Raw genomic sequence first — 22755 nt, forward strand, 5'->3', positions numbered from 1 at the left:
GCTACAGACAACAGCACAGAGAAAATGTCATCATGGTCTGGCAAAGACAGGCAGAACACTGCCCCTGAGGACAGGGATGCTTCTTACATCCATGATCCCTACTTCTTAATAAAAAGGAACCTCTATTCGTAAGTGGTCTTGAGTCAGGCTCTGATCGTGCTAGCCTCACAACACACCCTGGCTAAGGCAGGGCTGCATCAGTGACTGTTTCTGCCTGAGCAGGCTGTCCTCAGGGCAGCTAAATGACTTTTCATTTTACAAAATACCCCTTTGAGATACACGTACTCCTTAGGGTCTATGAGCATTTTAGAGATTCACACCTCAGTTTTCTTTGAGAGTACCAGACCAAAACATTGTTTAATCTGATTTTTCCCATGAACAAGGGCATATTTTAGAAATAGATATAGAAATATGGGATTGTTCTTGTGGCTGTGTCTCATTGCCACTCCTCTGGAGAGCTGCATATCTTCAATTCAGTTATTTATTAGCTTTTTAATAGCATGTGAATCACATCCTAGAAAAGCACAGTTTAGTGAAAGAAAAGAGATAAAGTTTAAGGCTTTTGTACACTTCTCTATACATGGATACATTACTCTGAAATCACTGTAATGAGTGTTTTACCCTAATGTTTCTGATCTTTAGAAAGAACTAGAGGATATACACTGACAAAGCAGCAGCATGCATTTTGACCTGAAAAAAAAAGGATATCCTGTCAACTATATGAATCATTTTTGTACTCTTCAAAAGATCTATATTATATAAAGAAAATTATTAACAACAGAAACAAAACCAACATCAAATCTTTATTATTCCAAACATCACAGAAGTTCAGGAGCAGTTTAAAAGAGTGAAAATGCCCACATGTTAACAGCTAGGAGTTAAGCTGTGGCTAAGACTGCACACAGTTTGACATCAATCCAAGAGAAAACAAAAAATATGCTTATGAAGAATTAAAAAAATTGGTGTTTCCACAAGCAAGCTTGGAAAGAAGCTTCTCCATAAAAGAGTATGAGGTAGTGCAACAAAATTAAAACATATCTGTCAAGTAAAGGATGTTTTGGTATTGTGTGTTGTACAGATGTTATTTTTAAAATGATAGAACCTGGGTAAACTTCTTAGTCACCAAGCTGTACCTCTAGTTTTGTTTCTTGGGAATTTTGGGGTTTGATTTTGGTTTTAAGACAAGACTACAGACCAGATGAACTGAAATCAGAGTTGTACTGTGATCGTCAAATGAGCAGCATTTCACTTCAGATTCATCTGCTAAATAGGTTAATTCATACAAGGGAATTAAGTGACTCAACATCGTATTGCTCCCTGATATTTGCAAAAATCAAGGCATTAGAAAAATCATCCAGGGATCTTCCTGTGAGAAATTGTTTACATTATGTACAGAAATATAAGAGACTTCAGTGTTTAAAAAGACAGAAGCACACATTAAAGAGGAATGTGTGAACCTGAAGAAGTAAGTTTTTCCTGTTGTGGGTTGGGTTTTTTTTCCAAACAGTACAACACAGCATCTTATTTAGGAATTCTAATAAATTTAATTGCTGTATGTAAACTACATTAAGTCTTTAAAACTAAACTGAGCCCAGAAAACTATGTCTCAGTTGGGGAGCACTGGTTTACTCCCCACTCTTCCTCCACTGTTTCCCCACTAACTTATCCTGATAATCATTTATTGAGATAAAAGTAAACACAGAAGTAGCTATCCAGTATCTGAAGGAACAGGAAGCTTCATGTTTCTGGTTTGTTACAACAGTATTAAAACCAGCTTAAAGAAAGAACTGAGTGTTTTTATTTTACTGAAGGGAAACCTTTAGAATAATTGCCTGTGATTTCTATATTGGCTTCATTCATATTGAACAGCACACATCAGCACTCATACCCCACTAACCAGTTATTTACATTCAGCAGCATCAAAAGGAAGTACAGAAATGCCTGCAAGACTCTCCATCCTCACAATCACAAAATGTTACACTTGTGGATACTTTCATGAGCCCCTGTTGGAAGATTGAAGATGTATAAAGTTAAGGAAACATTTTGGTAACATCATGCTTTCACAAAAAAACAGAACCTGTTTGGATAGCTATTGGTGTCTGCAAAGAAAGCAGCTAACAAGGTCCTTCCTGTTCAAATGGAGATGAAAGCAGCTGTAGATTGAACAAACTCAGGACAGTGGCAGAGAGGAGGAAAAAAAAAAATTAACAAATCTGAAAGTTACACCACCACCTGTTCTAGCAACAGTATTCATGAGCTGTTCTCTCACCAGACATGTTTAGATGCATGGGACTCCTGAGGAAAACACCCTGACAGATGCCCAGAAACTGGGATCAAACCAAAAATTGCAAAAACATTAACAACTAAAAACTCAGGCTTCAAAATTAATTATGTCAAAGTTGACTTGCAAATATCATGGATTTATTTCTGCTTTTGAAGAATGGAAGGTTCTAGATAGAACCATTAGCTTGATCAGAAGGGTATTTTTGGCTTACTTAACTGGCACATTTTGTACTGTGTTGCAAATCAGTGCATCACAAGAATAACCTAAATAATTTCAGATCTTCCCATTCTGATCTCACATCTCAAGAACCTAATCTTACTTTTCTCCCGTCACAGAACAGCACAGAGAAAAAAGGATATCATTGCCTCAGACTGCAAGTGGCAGAGCAGTTTCTCCAAAGGAGGATAGCGGCAGAGGGAGGGAACACAGCCCAGCATGATGAGTTTGTGCTTGGCTCTTGTGATAGCAACGTTAAGGCGTCGCCAATCCTTCAGGAGGGCACCAAGCTGCAAGATAAGCGTAATTTGGTGTTCTTTATCCTACCTAATCTTCAGAACTTATTGTAGAGAGATGCATTTTGAAAAGAAGGGGTTTAACTACTAAAATTGACTGAAAGTTAGTATTACCAACTTACATTTTCATCATTGCTGTTTCTAACAAAAGATACAATTATGATACTTTTGTCTCTCCCTTGGTATTTGTCTACTGTGTTGACTTCCACTCCGCTCTCCTTCAATTTTGCCATCAAGTCAGTGATTGTTTTTAATTGATGTCTGTATGGCGATATAATGCCAATGTCTGAAGGCTTACAGCCAGCCTGAAGAAAGAAGAAAAAAGGGGTCATTACGATTGACTTGGGATACTCATTATTGTCAGAAGACCCTCAAGGATTCACACTAAACTTTCAACAGAATTCTGGTAATAACTGGTATTAGCTAAAGAACATAGAAAATATTCATTACTGCAAGCTCCCAAGCTTTGTCCTAACTTAGCACAAGACATGCATGCTTGAAATACTCTGTTTTTATTCCTCAGCTGAACATTCAGAACTACTCTGTACTACTCCTAAGGCCAACTTGATGAAATAAGGAAGAACTGCAAATCCTCTCCCATCCCTCACAAGAAGATCCTCATCTCTTAAAAGAATATGGCATCCAGCTATTTTTGCATCTCAGATACAACCAGGCAAGGGACAGGGAACTGAATGCAGACTTCAAGCTGCTCACTCATCTGGGGTCAAGTAACAAACGTCTTCATGTGAAACCAGTCTAAAAGCTGAGCATATACTAAATCGGCCTCTGCTTTCCAGATCTGAATCCCATTTCCCACCTTCTTAATTTTCTGTCATTTACATGTAGCCAATGTTTATTTTAACCCCCAAAGAACAGACACATATGGAGTACATATAGTTACCATTACTATAGCAGTGTAAAAATGATTAATAATAAACTTGTCCCTCCAACAATGTAATAAAATAAAAGATACCTTAATAAACAAGGATGTGAGGAAGAGCACTAGTTTAGCTTCTGTCATGTTACTTACACCACCTTTTTCTGCATGTTCTGGTGCTGGGACCTTCAACAATACAAACAGAAAATAACCACTCTTGCTGTGTACACTGGCATGCTACATTCTGATCCCTAACTCCTGCCCTTTGTGTTTTTATAGCAACAGTTTATTAAAACTAAATGCTAAATTTTACAGAGTATAAGAACTTATACTGCAACTGCATTTGCAAAGCAAGTTGAAATAATCTGACAAAAAGAGTTTCTAATACTAGCAAGTCACCCTAAGAAACTGACAAAGCTTCATACAACTTTGGAGTTCACACAGTATATGTCACGTAAAACAAGTGGGCATCTCCCTCCCCAGCCTGGCAAGGCAAAAGAGCAAACTACATTTTATATGGGACTTCTGTTTTAAGGCTTCCCACAACAAAGATTTTCAGTGAGCTTTCCCCATTTCTCAGACAGAAGGAGTTCCTTCATTCTTTAAATGCTTGAAAGCCTACATTTAAAACTACATGAAGAGCTACCCAAAACAATAGTATGAAATTTAAGTTCCAATTTTTTCTTTTTTTTCATTTATTCACTGAATTTACTATTTCTTAACTATTAACTCCCTTTCCCCACACCATGTATCAATGAGCCCAGAAAGACAGAAAACAAGCCTAGAAAGCAAACTTGGCAGACAGGCAAGGCACCAGAGGACTGGAGGAAAGCCAATGTCACTCCAGGTTCCACAAGGGTAAGTGAGGAGTCCTGCATCTGGGAAGGAATAATAAACTGCACCAGTACAGGTTAGGAGGTGATCTGCTAGAGAGCAGCCCTGTGGAGAAGGACCTGGGAGTCCCAGTGGATAACAAGGTTTCCATGGGTCAGCATGGGTCCCCCTCTACTCTGCCCTGGTGAGACCTCACCTGGAATATTGCATCCAGTTTTGGCCTCCCCAGTTCAAGAGGGACAGGGATCTACTCCAGAGAGTCCAATGGAGGGCTCTGAGGATGATTAGGGGGCTGGAGCACTGCCCTATGAGGAAAGGCTGAGAGACCTGAGGCTTTTCAGTCTGGAGAGATGATTGAGAGGAGATTTAATAGATGTATATAAATATCTGAGAGCTGGGTGTCAAGAGGAAGGGGACAGGCTCTTCTCAGTTGCAGTTCTCCTGTGAACTTGAGTCATTTCAGCATCACAGCTTTACATTTTTTCCCCTCTTAGTTCAGCCCTTGGCTTCTTTAAAGTTTAAGTAGTATCATTAGCAACAGATGTGTCCCTGATGATGTCCTTCTTGTAAACTAGCATTAGGCTAACTATCTGGGGTCAAGTAACAAACCTCTTTATTTAAAAAGTCTAAAACTGAGCATACACTAAATCAGCCTCTGTTTTCCAACTCTGAATCCCATTTACTACCTCATATCATTCATTTACTGCCATTTATTACTTAACCCATTCCACTATTTGCCTCTTGTTATTAGTGACATACATTTTGTTTTCTTAGATGCCACTTTGTTCAATTTTCCTTCTAATTTTTTTATGACAGCCAACAACCAGCAAAATTTTTTTAAACAACCAACCACCCAACAAAACCACCTTTGGACTAGAAATCCTCAGAAGACTAAGTCAAGAACATTCAAAACAAGCTGTCAGAGGAATTGCAAACTGACACAGGGTTTGGCAGAAAACAAACAAAGAGATTTCCAACTACTGTCACAAACACTTCACATTATTAATTCCAAAAACAGTAGAGGGGTTTTCGTTGTCTTAAGAAGTAAGCACAGTAAACACAAGATTCATGATGGCATCATGATGTTTTTCACTCTCCCTGCTTCCCTATTGTATCTCCTCACAAATATGTTCATAGTGTAACCAAGAAAAGCTGAAGGAACAACAGTATACAGGGGAAAAAACCTATAAAAATCAAAGACAACAAATAGGTACTGGCCTTGTGTTTAGTGGGGGGTTTGGGGATGGAATTTTTTTTCATCACTGTTTTTTTTTTCTAACAATATATAGAGTTATGATAGGAATCCAATGTGGACAGAGCCAGAGCAGACAGAGCCACACTTTGTACAAGAGAACAAAGCTTATAGCACATTCACTGTGTTCCCAAGTATTCTCTGAACTGAAACTTTCAGCTGCTCTTAGATGTGCTGTTTCCAGCACTAGTTGCACCACCCCAGTTCATCAGCTATACAAACAACATTTTTGCATGTTGCATATTTCACATGTAACTAGAAATCCATTTTTTAAAGGTATTTAACCCTACCTAAGCTGTATGAAGTTTGATATGTTGACTACCTTGAGAATTTGTACTCAAAAATACAATTTTTAGAGGAAAACACAATGAACTTTACCTTCTCTGTGTTCAGAAAGCACACAGGTGTGTCTGGATCGAGTACTTCTTTCAGCCAGGTTTTTGAAACATCTGCAAGCTCCAGTTTCAGGTTTTTTAGGTTGGGCAAGTTAACAGTGGCATTTGACACCTTCTCTGAGCCGCATTCCAGTTTGCCTTCATACACTAACACGTTACTCAGCGACATAATTTTGCTGAAGATTTAAGAAACAAGGAAAGGCATTAAACCTTGCAGTTTCCATCCCACATTATATTCCTGTGTAATAAATAAAAGTTTTAAATACCTATTCATTCTGTATTGCACAGTTAACTGGACAACAGCATTCTGGTTTTTTTCCAGCCTTTTAAATAAACTTTCACTCATGCCAAGATCTCTATTAGAAGAGAGAAAAATAATATCAGCCAAAACACTGCAAGAGCCTTCCCAGAATTCACATTACTAACAACTGTCCAGCTGCATTTTATCTTACCTGGCTTCGGCATTCAGCACAAGTGGAGGCAGCTGCTGGTGATCTCCTACCAGTACAAACCTTTTGGAGCAGAATAGTGGGCCCAGACAGGTGAGCTGGCTTATCTGGGAAGCTTCATCAACTATACAGAAATCAAATTGCTTCCGATGAAAGATGGGGTGATTTACTCCCATGCAAGATGTTGCTACCACTGGCTGAAAATTGAGACACACTTTAAGGGTAAGATACATCTGACATCCCTTAGCACTACACTTCCCAGGTTAAAAGAAAAAGGAATTGTCTCAAATGAAACTGAAGTATAAAATCAAAGAAATCAAAGCATTAGTCCTTGAAATCAGATGAGCACACCTTGCAAACATATTGGCCTCACAGATTCTTGCATTGATTACAAGTGACAAAACAAAACCCAGCTTTCGAGCAGAATGTAGTAAACTTCCTGGCTACATGTTTAGAGTGGCCTCAGGTTCTATGCATATAGAATTCATGGAGCATGCTAAAATGACTGCTGTATGAAATTATGCATTTTGGGGTGTTTTTTTCAGACTTCCAAAGAGAAGATAAAACAGCAGCAACAACAGAGTCCTTCCCACAACTGTGCTTCCAACTGCAATAACTAAAATATGAAATGTTTAGTGATTTTCTTTATGACTTCTCCCCTGCAATGCCTCTCAAAAAAAAAAAGTAAACGGCAGCCTTTGGAAAGTTAACTCCAGCTGCCCTGAAGCTTCATTCTTCTAACAAATGTAAAGCTGCCACTGACTCAGTTTGCTCAGCATCCAGTACAAATAGTCATAGAGGTGGCACTAATCCTTCCATCAAAAATCAGAGCTTGGCCAGGTCAGCTCCACAAAACACCACTTTCTCTTTCCGCATCTGCTGACTGCACAAATGGCACCACCAACACATGTGAGAGGAGAAATAAGACAAACAGCAGAAAGATGTGACTGAAGTTAGGGGACACTGCAAAAGTTAATCATCACCCTCCCACATAAGATCTAGGACAAAAACACTGAAGTTTTCCGAATTTATCACTTACAGATACATTGTGTGGACATAAACAATACTTTTGGACTTTCAGACTGCTAATTTCACTCATTATTGCCTATGACAAAATTATAGCCAGAGACTGAGTATCTTTTTTCATCTCGAATTTCCTGCAGCAGCAAGAAGAGTCCAGGGGATGGGCTCTTTTTCAGCAATATCCAAACCAACCAGAACACTAGCAAAATTAGCCTTAACAAATTTGCAGGGCTAGCAAACCCCACTTTTCTTACCTGACTGTTATAGACCTCTTCCAAGTCTGTTACACATTTAATTGATTTGGACCTGCAAATTTCTTCCTCTGTGTATTTCTGTATGTCTGGATGAACCTTCTGAGCTCGCCCCAAGCGCAAGAAACCAACTTTGAATTTGGCTAGCTTTAGCAGGATATTGTCCACAGCAGTGTGTGTAAAACTAGTCAGAAGAACGCTGAAGCCGCAAGCAGAAAGAATTCTCACCTAATGAGTAGCAAAGGGAAAGAAAAGTAGTTGTTAGTTCGTATTCAAGAATCAGCAATCCCATGTTTGACTGGGTAGACAAGAAGTTTTGGAGGAAGCCAATAATAAGTATGACTTCATTTCTATCAGTCTTTCTAGCAGATCTGCCAATTAGCCATTGTCAAAGCAACATGGGCTGTAGACTTGATGGCTTTCATAAACAACAGGCTTACCACGCACACAAGCTGCATGACCTAGAGACACTCATGCACACTCAAACTGCACAGAAAAGAAGGAACTGCACCCTAAAGATCCCCACTGTAAGAACAAGTCTTGCAGCTCACTCCCATAAACTGCTCTCCATGGCAATTTAGTTACACCATATTCAGTAGAACACACTGATCTGATAACAGCAGCAGCTACTGGCACTCCAGCCTCCTCTTTTCCCGTGAGCAGATGACAACTGGAGGCAAGGTGACACTGCTATTTCAAGAAAAACTCATCTTGGCCCACAGCGTGAATCCAGAATGCTTCCTGCAGCCCCTTCCTGGGGAGAGGACCATCAGCTACAGCAGATAACTAGCAGGCTGTGCACAGTTCAGCACCATGCATTTATACAATTTACAATGGACAAGTTATTGACTTCCCCAAGGAGTCCCTTTGTTTGAGCTGTGACTTTGGACTTGAGGATGTGCTGACACTTGGGGGCAATTTTATCACTCAAGTATCACAGAAGTAATTAAATATCACATTTCAATCTTCTCCCTCCCACATATATTCCTACCCAAGCAAAAGAAAATCCTACTCCCCAAAATACATTTTTAGTTCCACCAAATATAAAGCTCTTCAGTACAAAGACATGCATTTTCTTCTTTGAAATTATGCAGCTAACAGTAGACCAAGTCATGACAATTGATGTTGGACAGCTTGTTTGATGCTATCCTCTAAATCTCACCAAAACCATTTAAACATCACAGTTCATGAACTTACTAGAGCACATATTGTAGTCGTTTTTCCTGTTCCAGGCATACCCACAATAAGTGTGTAGTCTCTTGAAAGCAGCACTTGCTTCATGGCTTGTTTCTGAGGCTTGTTTAGACCTTTAAGAAGAAAACTCAAAATTAAATACCCACACTTCATAATCATTGTAATAATTGCAGGTTAAGGAAACAAAATTACAGCTTCCTCCTCCACCAAAGTCCTTAAGGAACTGAACAAAGTCCATAGGTTCTAATCAAGTACTGATATTAAACATAATACACAAGACATAGTACAGGGTCTGCACTACAGTCCTGAAGACCTTTTTATTCTTAAACCTTTTATGACTTTTTTTTCTAATATCCTAAATGATCACCTCCACATTGTATAATTGAAAACATGTCTCACAGTGAAGAGAAATGAGTTGTACATGCATCATCATCTTGTTTTCTAGTAAACATCATACCAGAGCTGTTGCTGCTCAGCCAGGTGTCAATAAGCAACAGGTTCCAGCTATTTGGACTAGGCAAAGCTCAAACCAAAAAAGTCCTCAGACTGCATTTTTATGAAAAGTTCTATTTGCTCTAAGAAAGTTTAAATTTCCATTTTCACAGACAACTATTAGAGAACAATGAATTCTCAAATACAAGACTGCCACATGCCTAAACAAAATTGCTTTTTAAGAAGGGTTTAAAAAAAAAAAGGCATCACACACTAGAGAGCAGCCAAGCCATCAAGGGCAATCAATGCTCACACCAAAGCTCATCTCCTACTCCCTCAAGGTTTGCATTGTTCAGTTGCTGCAGCTTGCAGTTTCAACAGAAGATTATTTAAAAAAAAACTGAAAAAAGTAAAACAAGTATCTGGCCAGGTCTTCCAACTAGTTTAAAACTAATATAGTCACAGGAAGACATACAAGGCAGGAACCTAATTTTAATTTTTAAGCAGAAAAACTTACCACTGGACCCCAAAGCAGGGAAAAAACCCTTATATTTCATGTGCTAAGTACTTTGGATGTAGACATACTATCAAGCAGATGATTTGGGGAAAGATTTTGTACCTTTTAAAATGTTTGCAACAGTTTCCTTTGCTTCTGGAGGAAGAACAGAGCTTAAATGTTGAATAAAACGTGGTTTGTCAAAATCAATTATCAAGTTGCGGAGCCTTTCACTGGGGATTGAAAAAGAAAAATCAAATCAAAAAACCAAGAGCAGCTACCAGCTGAGAAACTTGATCTGAAAATACTGAATTTGTGAAATTTGTTAGATTTTTTCCATACCTGACTGGGGAATCTTTCATCAGTTTAGAAAGGTTTTCAAAAGGGACTCCAATGCCAAAATTTCCTTCTTCATGATCCAACCTAAAGACGGTGTTCTTGGGGAGCTTTGACAGACTCCTGGAAAGTAACAGTAACATGGACAAAATCATCCTGTTTACAAGCAGTATGATGATTAAAGACATTAATAAGTGTTAAGTGATATCTTCCAGAGGTCCCAGAGTGAAGCAACAGCTATTACCTGATGCAAGTAAAACAACTGAAAAAATAAAATAGTCTGAATACTGAAAGTGACTATTATAAAGTAATCACTGTACCCATGCATCTCTTATCTTAGAGGCTGAGAGAGCTAGGGGTGTTTAGCTTGGAGAAAAGGAGGCTCAGGGGAGACCTTATTGCTATCTACAACTACCTGAAGGGAGGTTGTAGCCAGGTGGGAGTTGGTCTCTTCTCCCAGGCACCCAGCACCAGAACAAGAGGACACAGTCTCAAGCTGTGCCAGGGGAAGTTTAGGCTGGAGGTGAGGAGAAAGTTCCTCCCAGAAAGAGGCCATTGGAATGTGCTGCTCAGGGAGGTGGTGGAGTCACCGTCCCTGGAGGTGTTCAAAAAAGGATTGGATGTGGCACTTGGAGCCATAGTTTAGTTGTCAGGAGGTATTAGGTAATAGGTTGGACTTGATCTCTGAGGTCTTTTCCAACCTTATTGATTCTATGCAAGTCACTGGTGTTCACAAGCCTGCTTTTATCCAGACAACTTAGTTCAAAAGACAGTTACATACAGTGACCAAGTATTGATATTTTGAATGGCTGAAAGATACTTCCCCAAGCCCAGAAAGAAGAGACAGAACATGTCAGCACTTTTTGGACACCTAGAAGTACTAAAGACCAGATCATAGAGTCTTCAGACAAGTATTTTTCTTTTTGGTCTATTACCTGCCCAATAAACAGGAGACCTCTGTCACAGTGACTCCTGTCACATAGCCAGTAGCCAAACCAAGCAAACCATTTTCCTCTCCACTCACAACCACTCGATCACCAACCAATAGGTTTGTTCCAGGCACAGCACCATTTCTACGCTGGAAAAAATGTAGATATTGTCCCTCGGAAATTTCCTGCACTTCATGAACTCTGATCATGTCTCCAACACAATCTCCAGCCTTCTCTCTGAAGATGTTAGAAAAATAAATATGTTTTAATATTAATATCCTCTCAGTAAGTGAAATATTTAAAACACACTCGAGTGAAAAGAATTAAAAAACCCAATACACACACACACCCCCATAACAAACCACCAAAATGGAAATACAAAGGACAAAACAACAAATATCCCCAAATCAACAAAACCAGCCACAAACCACACACAAGGAGAATGAGGATGATTGAACCGTCACTTCACAAAAGCCACTTTGACCAAAAAAAGGACTGTAAAAGTAGGTCAAAGTATTGTACTTGTTCCAAGAACAGACTAATATGTAGGCTAAAGTCATCTACAGCCTACAAACTGCCACTTTTCACACAGCTGCTGGACTAGGTAATGTCTATCAACATGCTACTTCAGCCAACAGTAGCTCTTAGTCTGCTCATATCCACATTCTTAGCTACATCTAGGAATATGGTCCAAAAAACACATCACTGTCAAGCAAATCCTCAGGAAAGCAGCAGAGTGAGCTCAGCTCACAATCAGTACCCAGCCTCAGCTCCCAGAAACATGAGTGAAACATAATTATGCCACGTTTGCTCCTGAAGACTGAGACTGCACTTTGCTCCTTCCTGTGTGTGACTTAAAAAACCCTCAGCATCCTACTGCAAACACAAAACCAACAAATCTATGAGGCTAATGTCTTCATCAGGTCACATCTCACACACACAAAAAAGAAACAAACCTGCCTATGCAAGTAGCATATATAGCTATTTCTACAAGCAGCAGAAAATATCTAGTTTTCCTTGTAGTGAAAACACAAGTTTCATTTGTGCCTCACTTTCAGTTACTGAAGGGAGCATTATTTATACCAGGGTAGAAAGTATGTCTTACCTTTCCACAGAAGGCAGCATCCATATATTTTTATATCCCTTTTTACCCTCTTCACTTTGCAGCTCCAACGTTAACATTAGACACCACAGGCTGAAATACTCTAAGTGGGAGGGTTTCAGGTGCTGGGTTTCTCTTTCAATAATAGGTGCCATACCAGGAGGCAAAGACACACTATCCATCCTTTGTTCTACAGCTCTAGGAGCAGAGCCAAACATAGGAAAGATTTACCTTGTGTCTTTTCTCTTGCAAGTCAGTATATACATAATGCAAATCTAAATATATACTGTAACATACCGGACAGATTAATCTATCATCACAGACAAAGTTGAATCCATATCCTTTTTTCATAAGAACCATCTCATATTAGTAAGTTCACATCTCTATCATTTTGGATTAAGGACAATAAGCCACATTAAAGGAATTTCCAAGACTGTACTGTATACGTTCAGATGATTGATCTTTTATTCCTCTTTTTGTAACGCAGGAATTCTATATTGAGATTTAGCTAAGAAGACGACTTTAGTTACTAGACAAGCAGATTTCAGATCAGTTCAACTCAAAGCCAAATATCAAGACATCATACCTAATCACATATGCAAAATGCAACCAAAGAAAACACTTAGTTCAGCAGTTAATAGCCACCCAGTTAGCAACAATCCTGACGATGCAGCAAGTGAATATTGGAAGTAATTTTTCACACACAAACTGGTTCACATAAACATAACGTGTGCCCATAAAGCTACTTCCCCAGCATACACTTTTACCTCTATAATTTTTAAAACAATTGGGCATTACATTCACACAAGATCACCCCAAAGCTCTCCTTTGATCTCTTCAGTACACAATTCTGATTGTTTGGGGTTTTTTGGGCAGCAATAGACTCAAATTGACAAGTTTTAAAAATAATTCACTAACTTTGGGATGCAGCAACACCTCAGCAGAGTAATATCAATGTACCATTACTTGTATGATACTCTACAGGGAAAGAGTATGAAAGTGGAAGAGCTCTCCAGCCATAATGCAACCTCAAAAGGCTGCCGTTTTCTGCGAGTTGCAAGAATATCACTTTGAAAAATTGTAATTATGGTTAACTTAGACCTAACAGAAATCTGATATCATCAGCAAGTATTTTGTTGAGATTTGTCTCAGATCTTGTCTTGCAGAAAGTGTGCCTGAGCAAACACATTAAGTCTGTGCCTCACAAGAATGCAAGAGCTCTTGAACAGAAACAAGAAATAAAAATGAAATCACAGTACCAAAAGCTACAATTATTCAAGGTTATTTAAAAACACAAATCAAGCTTTTATTTACCTGCTGTAAAGAAAGCAATTGTGCATTTGGGAACAAAATTTACAGGCTTGATTGTCATCAACTACAGGGGGCAAAGCAGCAGGCTGCGAATGCTGTCTTCCCACAGCAGCTTTGTATGTACTGTGCATTAAGTAGAAGGCCACATGGTTTCTTAGCTTTATTAATTCTGTCAAGAAAACAAAAAATTAAGATGACATTGTGGGCTTCATTTGTAATAACTTCTAATTCAAAAGTAACTACACATCAGTTCTGTAGTCAGTCAAAAAGTGAGAATTCATACAGCAAAGTCTGAGTGGAGTATTATTAAAAACTAAGTTTATAACATAAGCTTACTGAAATTAGTAATATTATAACATGATACATGTCCAAATACAGGTATGTCCATGTAAGCAAACCTTGTGCTATTGCTAAAATTCCATTTCAATGATGATGATTATGGTTTCTGGGAAAGGGAATCAACTTCACCTCTTCGGTCCATGCGAGCTCCAGAAACAGGGTACATAGTACCAGTTTTAAGATAAAGAAGAAATCCAGCTTCAGGATCTACTCTCCGTTCTAAATTCAACAATGTATAGAGAATAACCTGCAAACATTACAGATAAGCTTATTACAATGCATTAAAACCAAAATACACTAGAACCTGTATTTAGTTTTTCCACCATTATCTGGTTGAGCAGCCATTACTATCACAAGTAGTCTAGAGGCCGTGAATAGCAAACACCTAACAAAGGACTTCCATTAAAAGGACCTTCCTTAACAAAAGTTTACAGCAAGACTACTTGCTCTAGATCAGGCCATCTCTCTGGACAGATGTCCAACAGTAACTCCTGAAGCAGTCTGTCTCATCCTAATACTTCAGTGTACTATGAGGAGACTAAAGAACACATATTCCAACATAACAACTGTAAACATGTTTGAAAGTGGTAGATGCATGTTTTTCTCACTCCTCAGTTCATTTGCATTTTATATTAGTAGCTATGGGCATGCCAGTATCAGCAATCCATAAATCCAGACCGTACCACATACAAAGGGTTTCACAGTCATCAGACAAAATAGCTCATCTAGTATATTAAGTATAAATAACCACTGATTGTGAAAATTGACATTTGGGTTTCATACCTGACTTCTGTGCTCTATGGAGTTGGATTCCTTGCCAGACTTGAGCTCTAAGGGCATTATCCTAGACTGTACTCCAGACTGGCGGTGGATTTTCACCCTGGCTGTAACATCAATCTTCCCCTTCAACCCAAACCTGGGAGACCAGATATTCTCTTCAACATCCAAGATATCTACAAACTCTATCTTGGAAGAGAGATCATCTCTTTTTCCATCACTTGGCCTAGGAAGAAAATTAAGTCAGAAGTTAACAATTTTCCTTCATTCTTAATAGTTAAATATTGAAATTTATGTTGGTTTTTTTTCTGCATTATCGGTGCTCTTTAGGTACTAACTAAAGTATATCTTCCCATTAACAGAAGAAGCATCACATCAGAAAGTTACTTCAGTTACCTATTGGCATGTAGTTTTGCTTTTCACCTACACTGCAAAGTTTAAAAAAAAAAAAATAACCTTAAACTGTTTTTAATAGCTTTTGGTCTTCTCTGACTAACCACACTCTAAACCAATTTGTTTCTTCAAAAAGTTTACTGATACACTCTGGAAAGTAGCACACAGATTTTACTCAGACTTGCCATTTCATTGGCACTTTAATACCCTATAGCTATCACGACTAACAGCTCTATAACAAAAGAATAAAATCCCCATTTCACTGATAAAATTGTTATGTTAGTGAAGAATTACATTTGATTACTACAGCTTCAACTTCTGATCTGCAATCTTGCATATATTTACAGTATCTTCTAGTCTAGTCAGCAGACCAAGTATGCTTGCTTTTCTGATTAATAAAATTTCTACTTTGCATCACACTGTTTACAGGGATTTTAAGAACAATAAGTTATTTATGTCACTTCACCCTCAGAATTAATGTCTTCCCCACTACTCACAACAGCAGCTAAACATGAAATGTTATGATAAGCTATTTTGGCAGCAAGGCCATTAATTAGCTCCATACAACTGAGAAGGTTTGCATTACAAATGTTCTAAAAGTGAGAAGTAAAAAGAACAAGATCTGACACAAAACAGTTTTAGCTTAGAATTCTGGCTTCTTACAGTTTTAGTTGCATTTTGTTTTGGTTAGCTGGATTGTGCATGAAGTCTTCTACCCATTTGAAAAACGACGGCAAATATTCTTGCACCTCCTGCATTATTTCTGATTGCTTCAGATTTAAATGATACCTAAAAAATAAAGCCATGCACATGGAGACAGAAAGATTACATCTGCTGCTGGCACTAGCAACATTTTTCCTCAAGTAGCAACAGGACTAAGAGAAATAATAATTTTTTAAATAACTATCTATAAATTGTTGATAATGAGAGATTCACTAAGGTTTGTCTTGATTAATCCTTGAAACTGTAACTGAGCATCTATTACAAGAGAAAATTGCACTAGGTTAATTTCTGATGTACCTCTGGAAATGACAGATGAAGCACAATGAAAGCATCAGCATGGTAGATGTGATGAAACAAAACCAATAGCTCCATTGCAAGAAAGGAACGCAGGACTACTGCATTTAAAATCATTTGTTCCTATGCTTTATGCAAAATTGAAATTCAATATTTTAAAAGACTCTGCTTTTAGCTCAATACACTGATCTACTGCTTCTTCATGTACATTTTGAGAGGTTTCAGACTATTTTAATGGACAGGAATTATGATCCTCTGCAGCTGCTACAGTTACAAATATCTAAGAAAGCAGAAGTGTCATTAAACAGAATCTGATCATGAGGCATTAGATAATTTGGTGCTGCCGTTCACTAGAAATAATGTAATTATTCTACAGCAACAGAAATACAAGTGGGGTTTGCCCCAAAAAGGTTCATACAAGTTCAAATGACCACAGCCAGTAGACTTGTGTAACTTACTTTTCAAACCCAACAAATAGTAGCCTACATGTGCAAACCAACAGTTGCAGAGATGCGTAGGGTGACACACAGAAGCCTCGGAGTAACCTCAGTAGTTACAACTCAAAATATCTAAGAGAACTAGAGTAATTAATCTTGCTACAATGTTCCAACTCCTCTGGGACTGCCATTTCCCAACATGTATTTTAGAATACCCTATAGACACAGTAATCTTTTACATGATTGAATTAGATTTAATCAGGTCTAGGGTAAAATATTACAACTGTCAGCCATTCATCTTAGCATTTTCTGATAGAAATAGGAAGATTATTGACTAGCATTTCTATCTACTTTGCAGAGAAAACAAGTTAAAGGTCCTCTGACAGTTGAGCCATTAAGTAACCATATTTAAGCATATGAAAATATCAGACACCTCCTTGGCTTGGTCAGTTACAAGTTTCTTGCTCATCTCCTGAAGATCAAAATTAATTACCTTTGCAACATTTAACTCAGCTTTGGAAAGTGCCTGAAAATCTAATGTTACAGCCACAAACATTCCAATCTGCCACCAAACCTCCACACACAGTTACTCCAGAAACACTGTTCAGATATATAGAAGTAGCCCAGCAGGGAAGGTAATTAAATTTCATTATAAATTCATTTCCTATCTTAGTAAAAGATATCCAAGTTTCATTAAGCAAGGTCATTTGGCAGAAATCTCCCCTACTGCTGCAATTTTTCAAGTACAAGTTGATCTGCTAGTTCAAGTGTTCCTATCAAGTCTTCCAAGAATAATAGACACATACTTACATTTCTTTGAGATACTTCTTTCCATACACTACTTTATTTGCTAACACTTCAACTTTTTCTTGTGCCAAGTTATTAGTTACTGATTGCTGGAAAATGTCATGAAGAATTGTACCAATGAGTGTTTGGCGTGAGCCAAACTCTGAGCCCTGCAACAGAGGTTAGAGAACACATATAACACAAATATTTATGCCTACTTCATGCCAACTTTTCTGTGAAGTTATGGGTTTTATTTCCTGCATATGATGGACCTTTAGAGCCTTCACCTCACTAATGTCTATTCAAATCTGGCTGTGAAAACAGTCAGATGTAAAAGGGTCTCTCGTACAGCTTTATCTCTCAGTTTTAATGTTATGATACAATCCCTGTGTGGTTGACAGGCACGAAAAAGGTACAGATTAAAAACCATTTTGATCCCATTTTGCCTATGGGCAGTATTAACAGCAGTATTTCCTAATGCAAGTGTTATCATTACTTTTTCTTTGTTTTTTTTCCCCCTGTATGAAGCAGTTACCAATTCATGCAAAATTATTCCAAGTGCCAATGGATAAGGAATTGGCTGGCTGGTCGCATCCAGAGGGTGATGCTCAGTGGCTTGAAATCCAGATGGAGAGCAGTGACAAGTGATGTATCTCAGGGGTCTGTACCTGTAGTGTTTAATATTTTTATCAATGAGACAGTGGGATTGAGTGCACCATCAGCAAGTTTATAGATGACACTAAGCTTAGTGGTGTTGCCAATACACCAAAGGGACAGGATGTCATCCAGAGGGACCTGGACAAGCTGGAAAGGTGGGCCCAAGTGAACCTCATGAAGTTCAACAAGAGCAACTGCAAGGTTCTCTACCTGGGCTGGAACAATCCTCACTATCAATATAGACTAGGGAAGGAGGTGATAGAAAGCAACCCTGTGGAAAAAGATTTCTGGGTGCTGATGGATGAGAAGCTGGACACGAGCAGACAGTGCACATGCATCCCAGAAGGCAAATCCCATCCTGGGTTGCATTAAAAGATGCATTGCCAGCAGATCCAGAGAAGTCATTCCAGCACTTTCCTCTGCTCTGCTGAGACCTCACCTGAAGTACTGTGCACAGGCCTGAAGTCCACAATATAGAAGGACATGAACCTGATGGAGAGGGTCCAGAGGAGGGCCACAAAAATGATCTGGAGGTTGGAGCACCACTGCTTATGAGGACAGGCTAGGGGAATTGGGGTTGTTCAGCCTGGAGAAGGCTCCAGGGAGACCTAGTAGCAGCCTTCCAGTATCTGAAGGGGGCCTATAGGAAGGATGGAGAAAGGTTGTTTGCAAGAGTCCGCAGTGACAGAATGAGGGGCAATGGCTTCAAAGTGGAGAAGGGCAGGTTTAAACTGGGTATCAGGAAGAAGTGGTGGAACACTGGAACAGGTTGCCCAGGGAGATGGTTGAGGCCCCTTCCCTGGAGATATCCAAGGTGAGGCTTCACAAGGCCCTGGGGAACCCAGTCTAGTTGAGGATGTCCCTGCTGACTGTGGGGAGGTCAGACTAGATGACCTTTGGAGGTCCCTTCCAGCCTGGACCTTTCTATAATCACCAAAATGGCCCAGACACCCATCCTACCATCATCACCAGGACTGGGCCCTGTAGACTCATAAGAACTGTCAGTGGAAGTTAGTTAAGACTTCTACATGAGCTAGTACTACAAACAACAGGAAACCTAACCACTGTGGTTTAGGTACTTACTGGTACATATTACAGGCCTGGTACTTGTGTTAGAAGCCTCTGCATAGTCCCTTCCAAACAATTTGTTTACTCCCATTACTCCTCCAATGAAGGGCTCACACTACTTCATAGTCTTGATCTCCTGTATTAACTTTCTTGCTTCAATCACAGACCTATTTACAACTCCCTTGCCCATTTGGATTTATATTCCTGCCACAGCCACAAGTTGTCATCAGCTGTAGATGGAAGCTGCTGTTTCTCTACTATCCACTTATCAGCAAGGACACTACCACAAGAAACTTTTCCTCTTCTGTAGTTCCAGCAGCTGGATTCAGATTCCAGAGTTAGCCTACACCAATTCTGAACTGAATTTGCCAATGTTTTCAGGGGCTTTTAGCTTGGCCAAGTGCAGTTATGTTTTCATAAGGTGAAAAACAGGCCCATCCCTCACAAAGTATTCATATCCACACAAAATGTGGCAAGAGATTATCAAACAAAGTTGCCAGAATTTAAAGTGGAATGACCATTTCTTTGCCCAATTACCTGTATTAAGTATACAGGATTATCTCAGCTGCAATTCTCAAAAAACACATGCAGGAGCATCTGAGGAAACTTGAGTTGTTTAGCCTGGAGAAAACAAGGCTGAGAAGAGACTTTCTAGCTCTCTACAACTCCCTGAAAAGAGGTTGGAGCAAGATGAGAGTCCATCTCTTCTCCCAGGTAACAAGTGATAAGTCAAGAAGACATTACTTCAAACTGCACCAGGGAAGGCTTAGGATGGACACAAAGAACAACTCCTTCACTAAAAGGGTTATCAAGCCCTGGAACAGGGCTGCCCAGGGAAGTGGTGAGTTACCAACCCTGGAGGGATCCAAAAGACATGGAGATGTAGTGTTGAGGGGCATGGTTTAGTGGTGGACTTGGCAGAGCTGGGTTAATTATTGGACCTGACAATTCTAAAGGTTTCTTGCAACCAAAACAATTTCATGTTTCTAAGTCAAACCAGACTGTTTTCATTCTAAATTATTCTATGCTACAAACATTATGAATAGGTAATAATAACATTTTTGATATTGAGCTAACCCACCCTTCTCAATGGAACAGTAACCCATTAATACACTCAATGCTCTGGAATTAACACTTACCCTAAACTTTTCACTCAGCACTGCTCTTCTCACACATCGAATACTATTTGATATTGTAGTGCCAGAAAGCAGCAAATCTGGGTAAAGAACCAAGTAGCCAGACTGTTCATTTATGACCCAGGTACGAGAGCTACACTCCCCTTCTAAATGAATGATGTCTCCTGGAACAACTGGAACAGACTCCCTGCAATGCAACACATTTGAACAACCATTTGCAGGCCAGGAACACCATATATTAATCTATCATTTATAATGCATCAGATCTGACATGCTTGGAAACAGAAGGTAATTGTGATTCTTTTTAAAGAAATTAACCAAAAAAAAAAATCTGAATGTGGAAAAAAGGAATTTTTCCTGAGAAAGCATTGATAATTTTGAGTATTGGATCAAGACAGCCTGAATGTAGGCAAATCCTCCTGGCTTCAAGTCATTCTAGAGCTGCGAATTCAGCCATTTCAGCATCATTATGTTTTATATTGGCATACTGCTTTTTCATTACATGAGATTTAACTTTTTACTTCACAATTCTTGTTGTTTCAGAAGCTCAGCAAAATACTTTAACTGATTTATAAATGTCAAAGTTTAAGATATTTCACATACTTTCCTTTAAGAAATGAGAGCCTTACACTTCTCTCCTATCTTTCAGGCTTCAACAGAACATGAAGCAGTTCCAAACAGTATGTGCACACCCAGGTGTTTCAAAAAACTAAGCTAGTCTTTTCTTCTGTAATAAGCCATGCAATGAACAAACACCTAGAATTACAACCCTACCCTTACTTGAAAATCTTTTGCAGTAGAGCTCAAACTAAGGTGACTGTAATAGACTGTATAAAACCTCACATTTTACAGGCATAGCGTTGTGCATTATTATGTATGAGGGCACATAATTTAGAAGAACACTTCCAACTGTTGCAAGACAATACTCTAAATGACCTGCTTGGAGCTTATTGAAGTTTGTTAGCACAAACTAAAACTTTAAGGTAGCAATATCCACTCAACACAAGTTGTATAACATCAATTCTCCCAAGGTAAACAGTCATTACACGAATATACTCATATTACATTAAATAAAGGTTGCTTCAGGACATGTTATCATTTTGATACAGTAAATCTCATGTTAAAGGTAACACCAAGAAAACTGAATTAATGATCCAATATTTCATCCTCTTTTCAGACATCTACATTTCTGCATCCATTACCAGCCATTCTTAAGAATGCACAGTTCCGTGTCTTCCAGGGACTGAGATGCTGTAATTGTCAGGTGCTTCTCGGGGTCACTTCCATTTCTCTGTATCACATTGACTTCCAACACACGGTATCTGTTGTTCAACCCATTCCTAAGTGTTGTGTCAGAGGAGTCAGTCCCTTTCTTCTGGAAACTGAAGTAACAATTCATTAGTGCAAAGACATGCCACTATCTGAAAAGAGAACAGCCAACCCATATATACAAGAAAGGGGAAAGATTCAAGTGTAAATCCAACTTGACCCCTCTTCAATTTATATATACCTGTAGAGCTGTTTTTTAGTTCTACCCAGGTAGACTGTAGGAAATCTTATCTTTGGTAATGCCTTTTTAGATGATGGAGATAAAAACCAAGTATTTTGGCATTTAAGACATAAAAGGAGATGCAGGTATTAGGAATTTGTTATTTTTGCAGCAAGTACTTCCTTTTGGTGTCCAAATACTTGTACTCATCTAGGAGTTAATTAGAACTGCACTGCAACAAAGTGCTTGTGAGAAAGCTTGTATCTCCCCGAACACTGTAAGGCACATAAGAACTCCCACGATCACCCAAGTGCATCAGACACAGAGAGCTCTTTCTTCCCTTAACCTCAAGATAACCATAGAACTGATATTCAGGGTCCCGTTTTCTTCTGGACAATGGCACAAAATTTCGTATAGAACAGCCAAGCCAACCACTCTCTTGACTCCGAACACCACCTGCTAGAGCTCCGGGCAAGACCAGCGGCTCACACTAACTGCCTGCACCCTGCCCTAGCCAACCGCTCACCGCAAACATCGCCAAGAACCGGCGGGTTCCTCTCACCATCCGATCCAGGCAATCTCGAGCGCTTCCCAACTTTCCCCCATCCCCGACAAAGGCCTGTGCAGACCCGTCTCCGCTCTGACAACCCTGAGATCACCTTTGCGCCTTCCCGCGCCCGGAACCGGAGGGGCCGAGAAAGACCAATGAAGAAGGCGACATTACATTTCAAACCCCGCGCGCTCACGGCCGTCTCCACCCGTTTGTCCCTCTCAGTCTGCCGCTACCTCTCAGCCATGAGCAGCTCCTCCTCTGCCGCGCACGGCTCGGAACGGCTCAGTTCCACGGTCCAGCCCCAACGTGTACTAAGAATTAGATGCGACCCCCTTCAGACCCGCGCTGCATAAGATACCATAACGCAGGCGCACTACAGGCTCACTCCTCCTACAGGCTCGGCCACTGGCGGACTGAAGGCAGGCA

General features: G+C 39.4%; 1 protein-coding gene across 1 annotated transcript; it reads right to left on the minus strand.

Moving 5' to 3' along the window:
- Positions 1 to 1858: 1858 nt before the first annotated feature.
- DNA2 (DNA replication helicase/nuclease 2) lies at positions 1859 to 21686 on the minus strand. Its single transcript, XM_009907121.2, has 20 exons — positions 21490 to 21686; positions 20291 to 20474; positions 17451 to 17596; positions 15850 to 15975; positions 14800 to 15019; positions 14146 to 14263; positions 13681 to 13846; positions 12370 to 12564; positions 11271 to 11501; positions 10342 to 10458; positions 10123 to 10232; positions 9075 to 9184; positions 7881 to 8105; positions 6607 to 6800; positions 6421 to 6510; positions 6138 to 6330; positions 3770 to 3859; positions 2919 to 3101; positions 2644 to 2790; positions 1859 to 2022 (listed from the first exon to the last, which is right to left on the minus strand). The coding sequence occupies exons 1-20, from the start codon at positions 21684 to 21686 to the stop codon at positions 1966 to 1968; spliced, it is 3099 nt and encodes a 1032-aa protein (XP_009905423.2). The 3' UTR covers positions 1859 to 1965.
- Positions 21687 to 22755: the final 1069 nt, after the last annotated feature.

Source organism: Dryobates pubescens, chromosome 30 (genome assembly GCF_014839835.1).
Source record: "Dryobates pubescens isolate bDryPub1 chromosome 30, bDryPub1.pri, whole genome shotgun sequence".
Lineage (NCBI taxonomy): Eukaryota > Metazoa > Chordata > Aves > Piciformes > Picidae > Dryobates > Dryobates pubescens.

Excerpts from the sequence above, each read along its gene's own strand:
- DNA2 (XM_009907121.2), bottom strand. The coding sequence starts at position 21,686 with ATGAATTGTTACTTCAGTTTCCAGAAGAAAGGGACTGACTCCTCTGAC. Across the intron at positions 15,020-15,849 it reads AACAAAATGCAACTAAAACT|GCCAAGTGATGGAAAAAGAG; the intron begins GTAAGAAGCCAG and ends TTTTCTTCCTAG. Across the intron at positions 14,264-14,799 it reads CCATAGAGCACAGAAGTCAG|GTTATTCTCTATACATTGTT; the intron begins GTATGAAACCCA and ends TAATGTTTGCAG.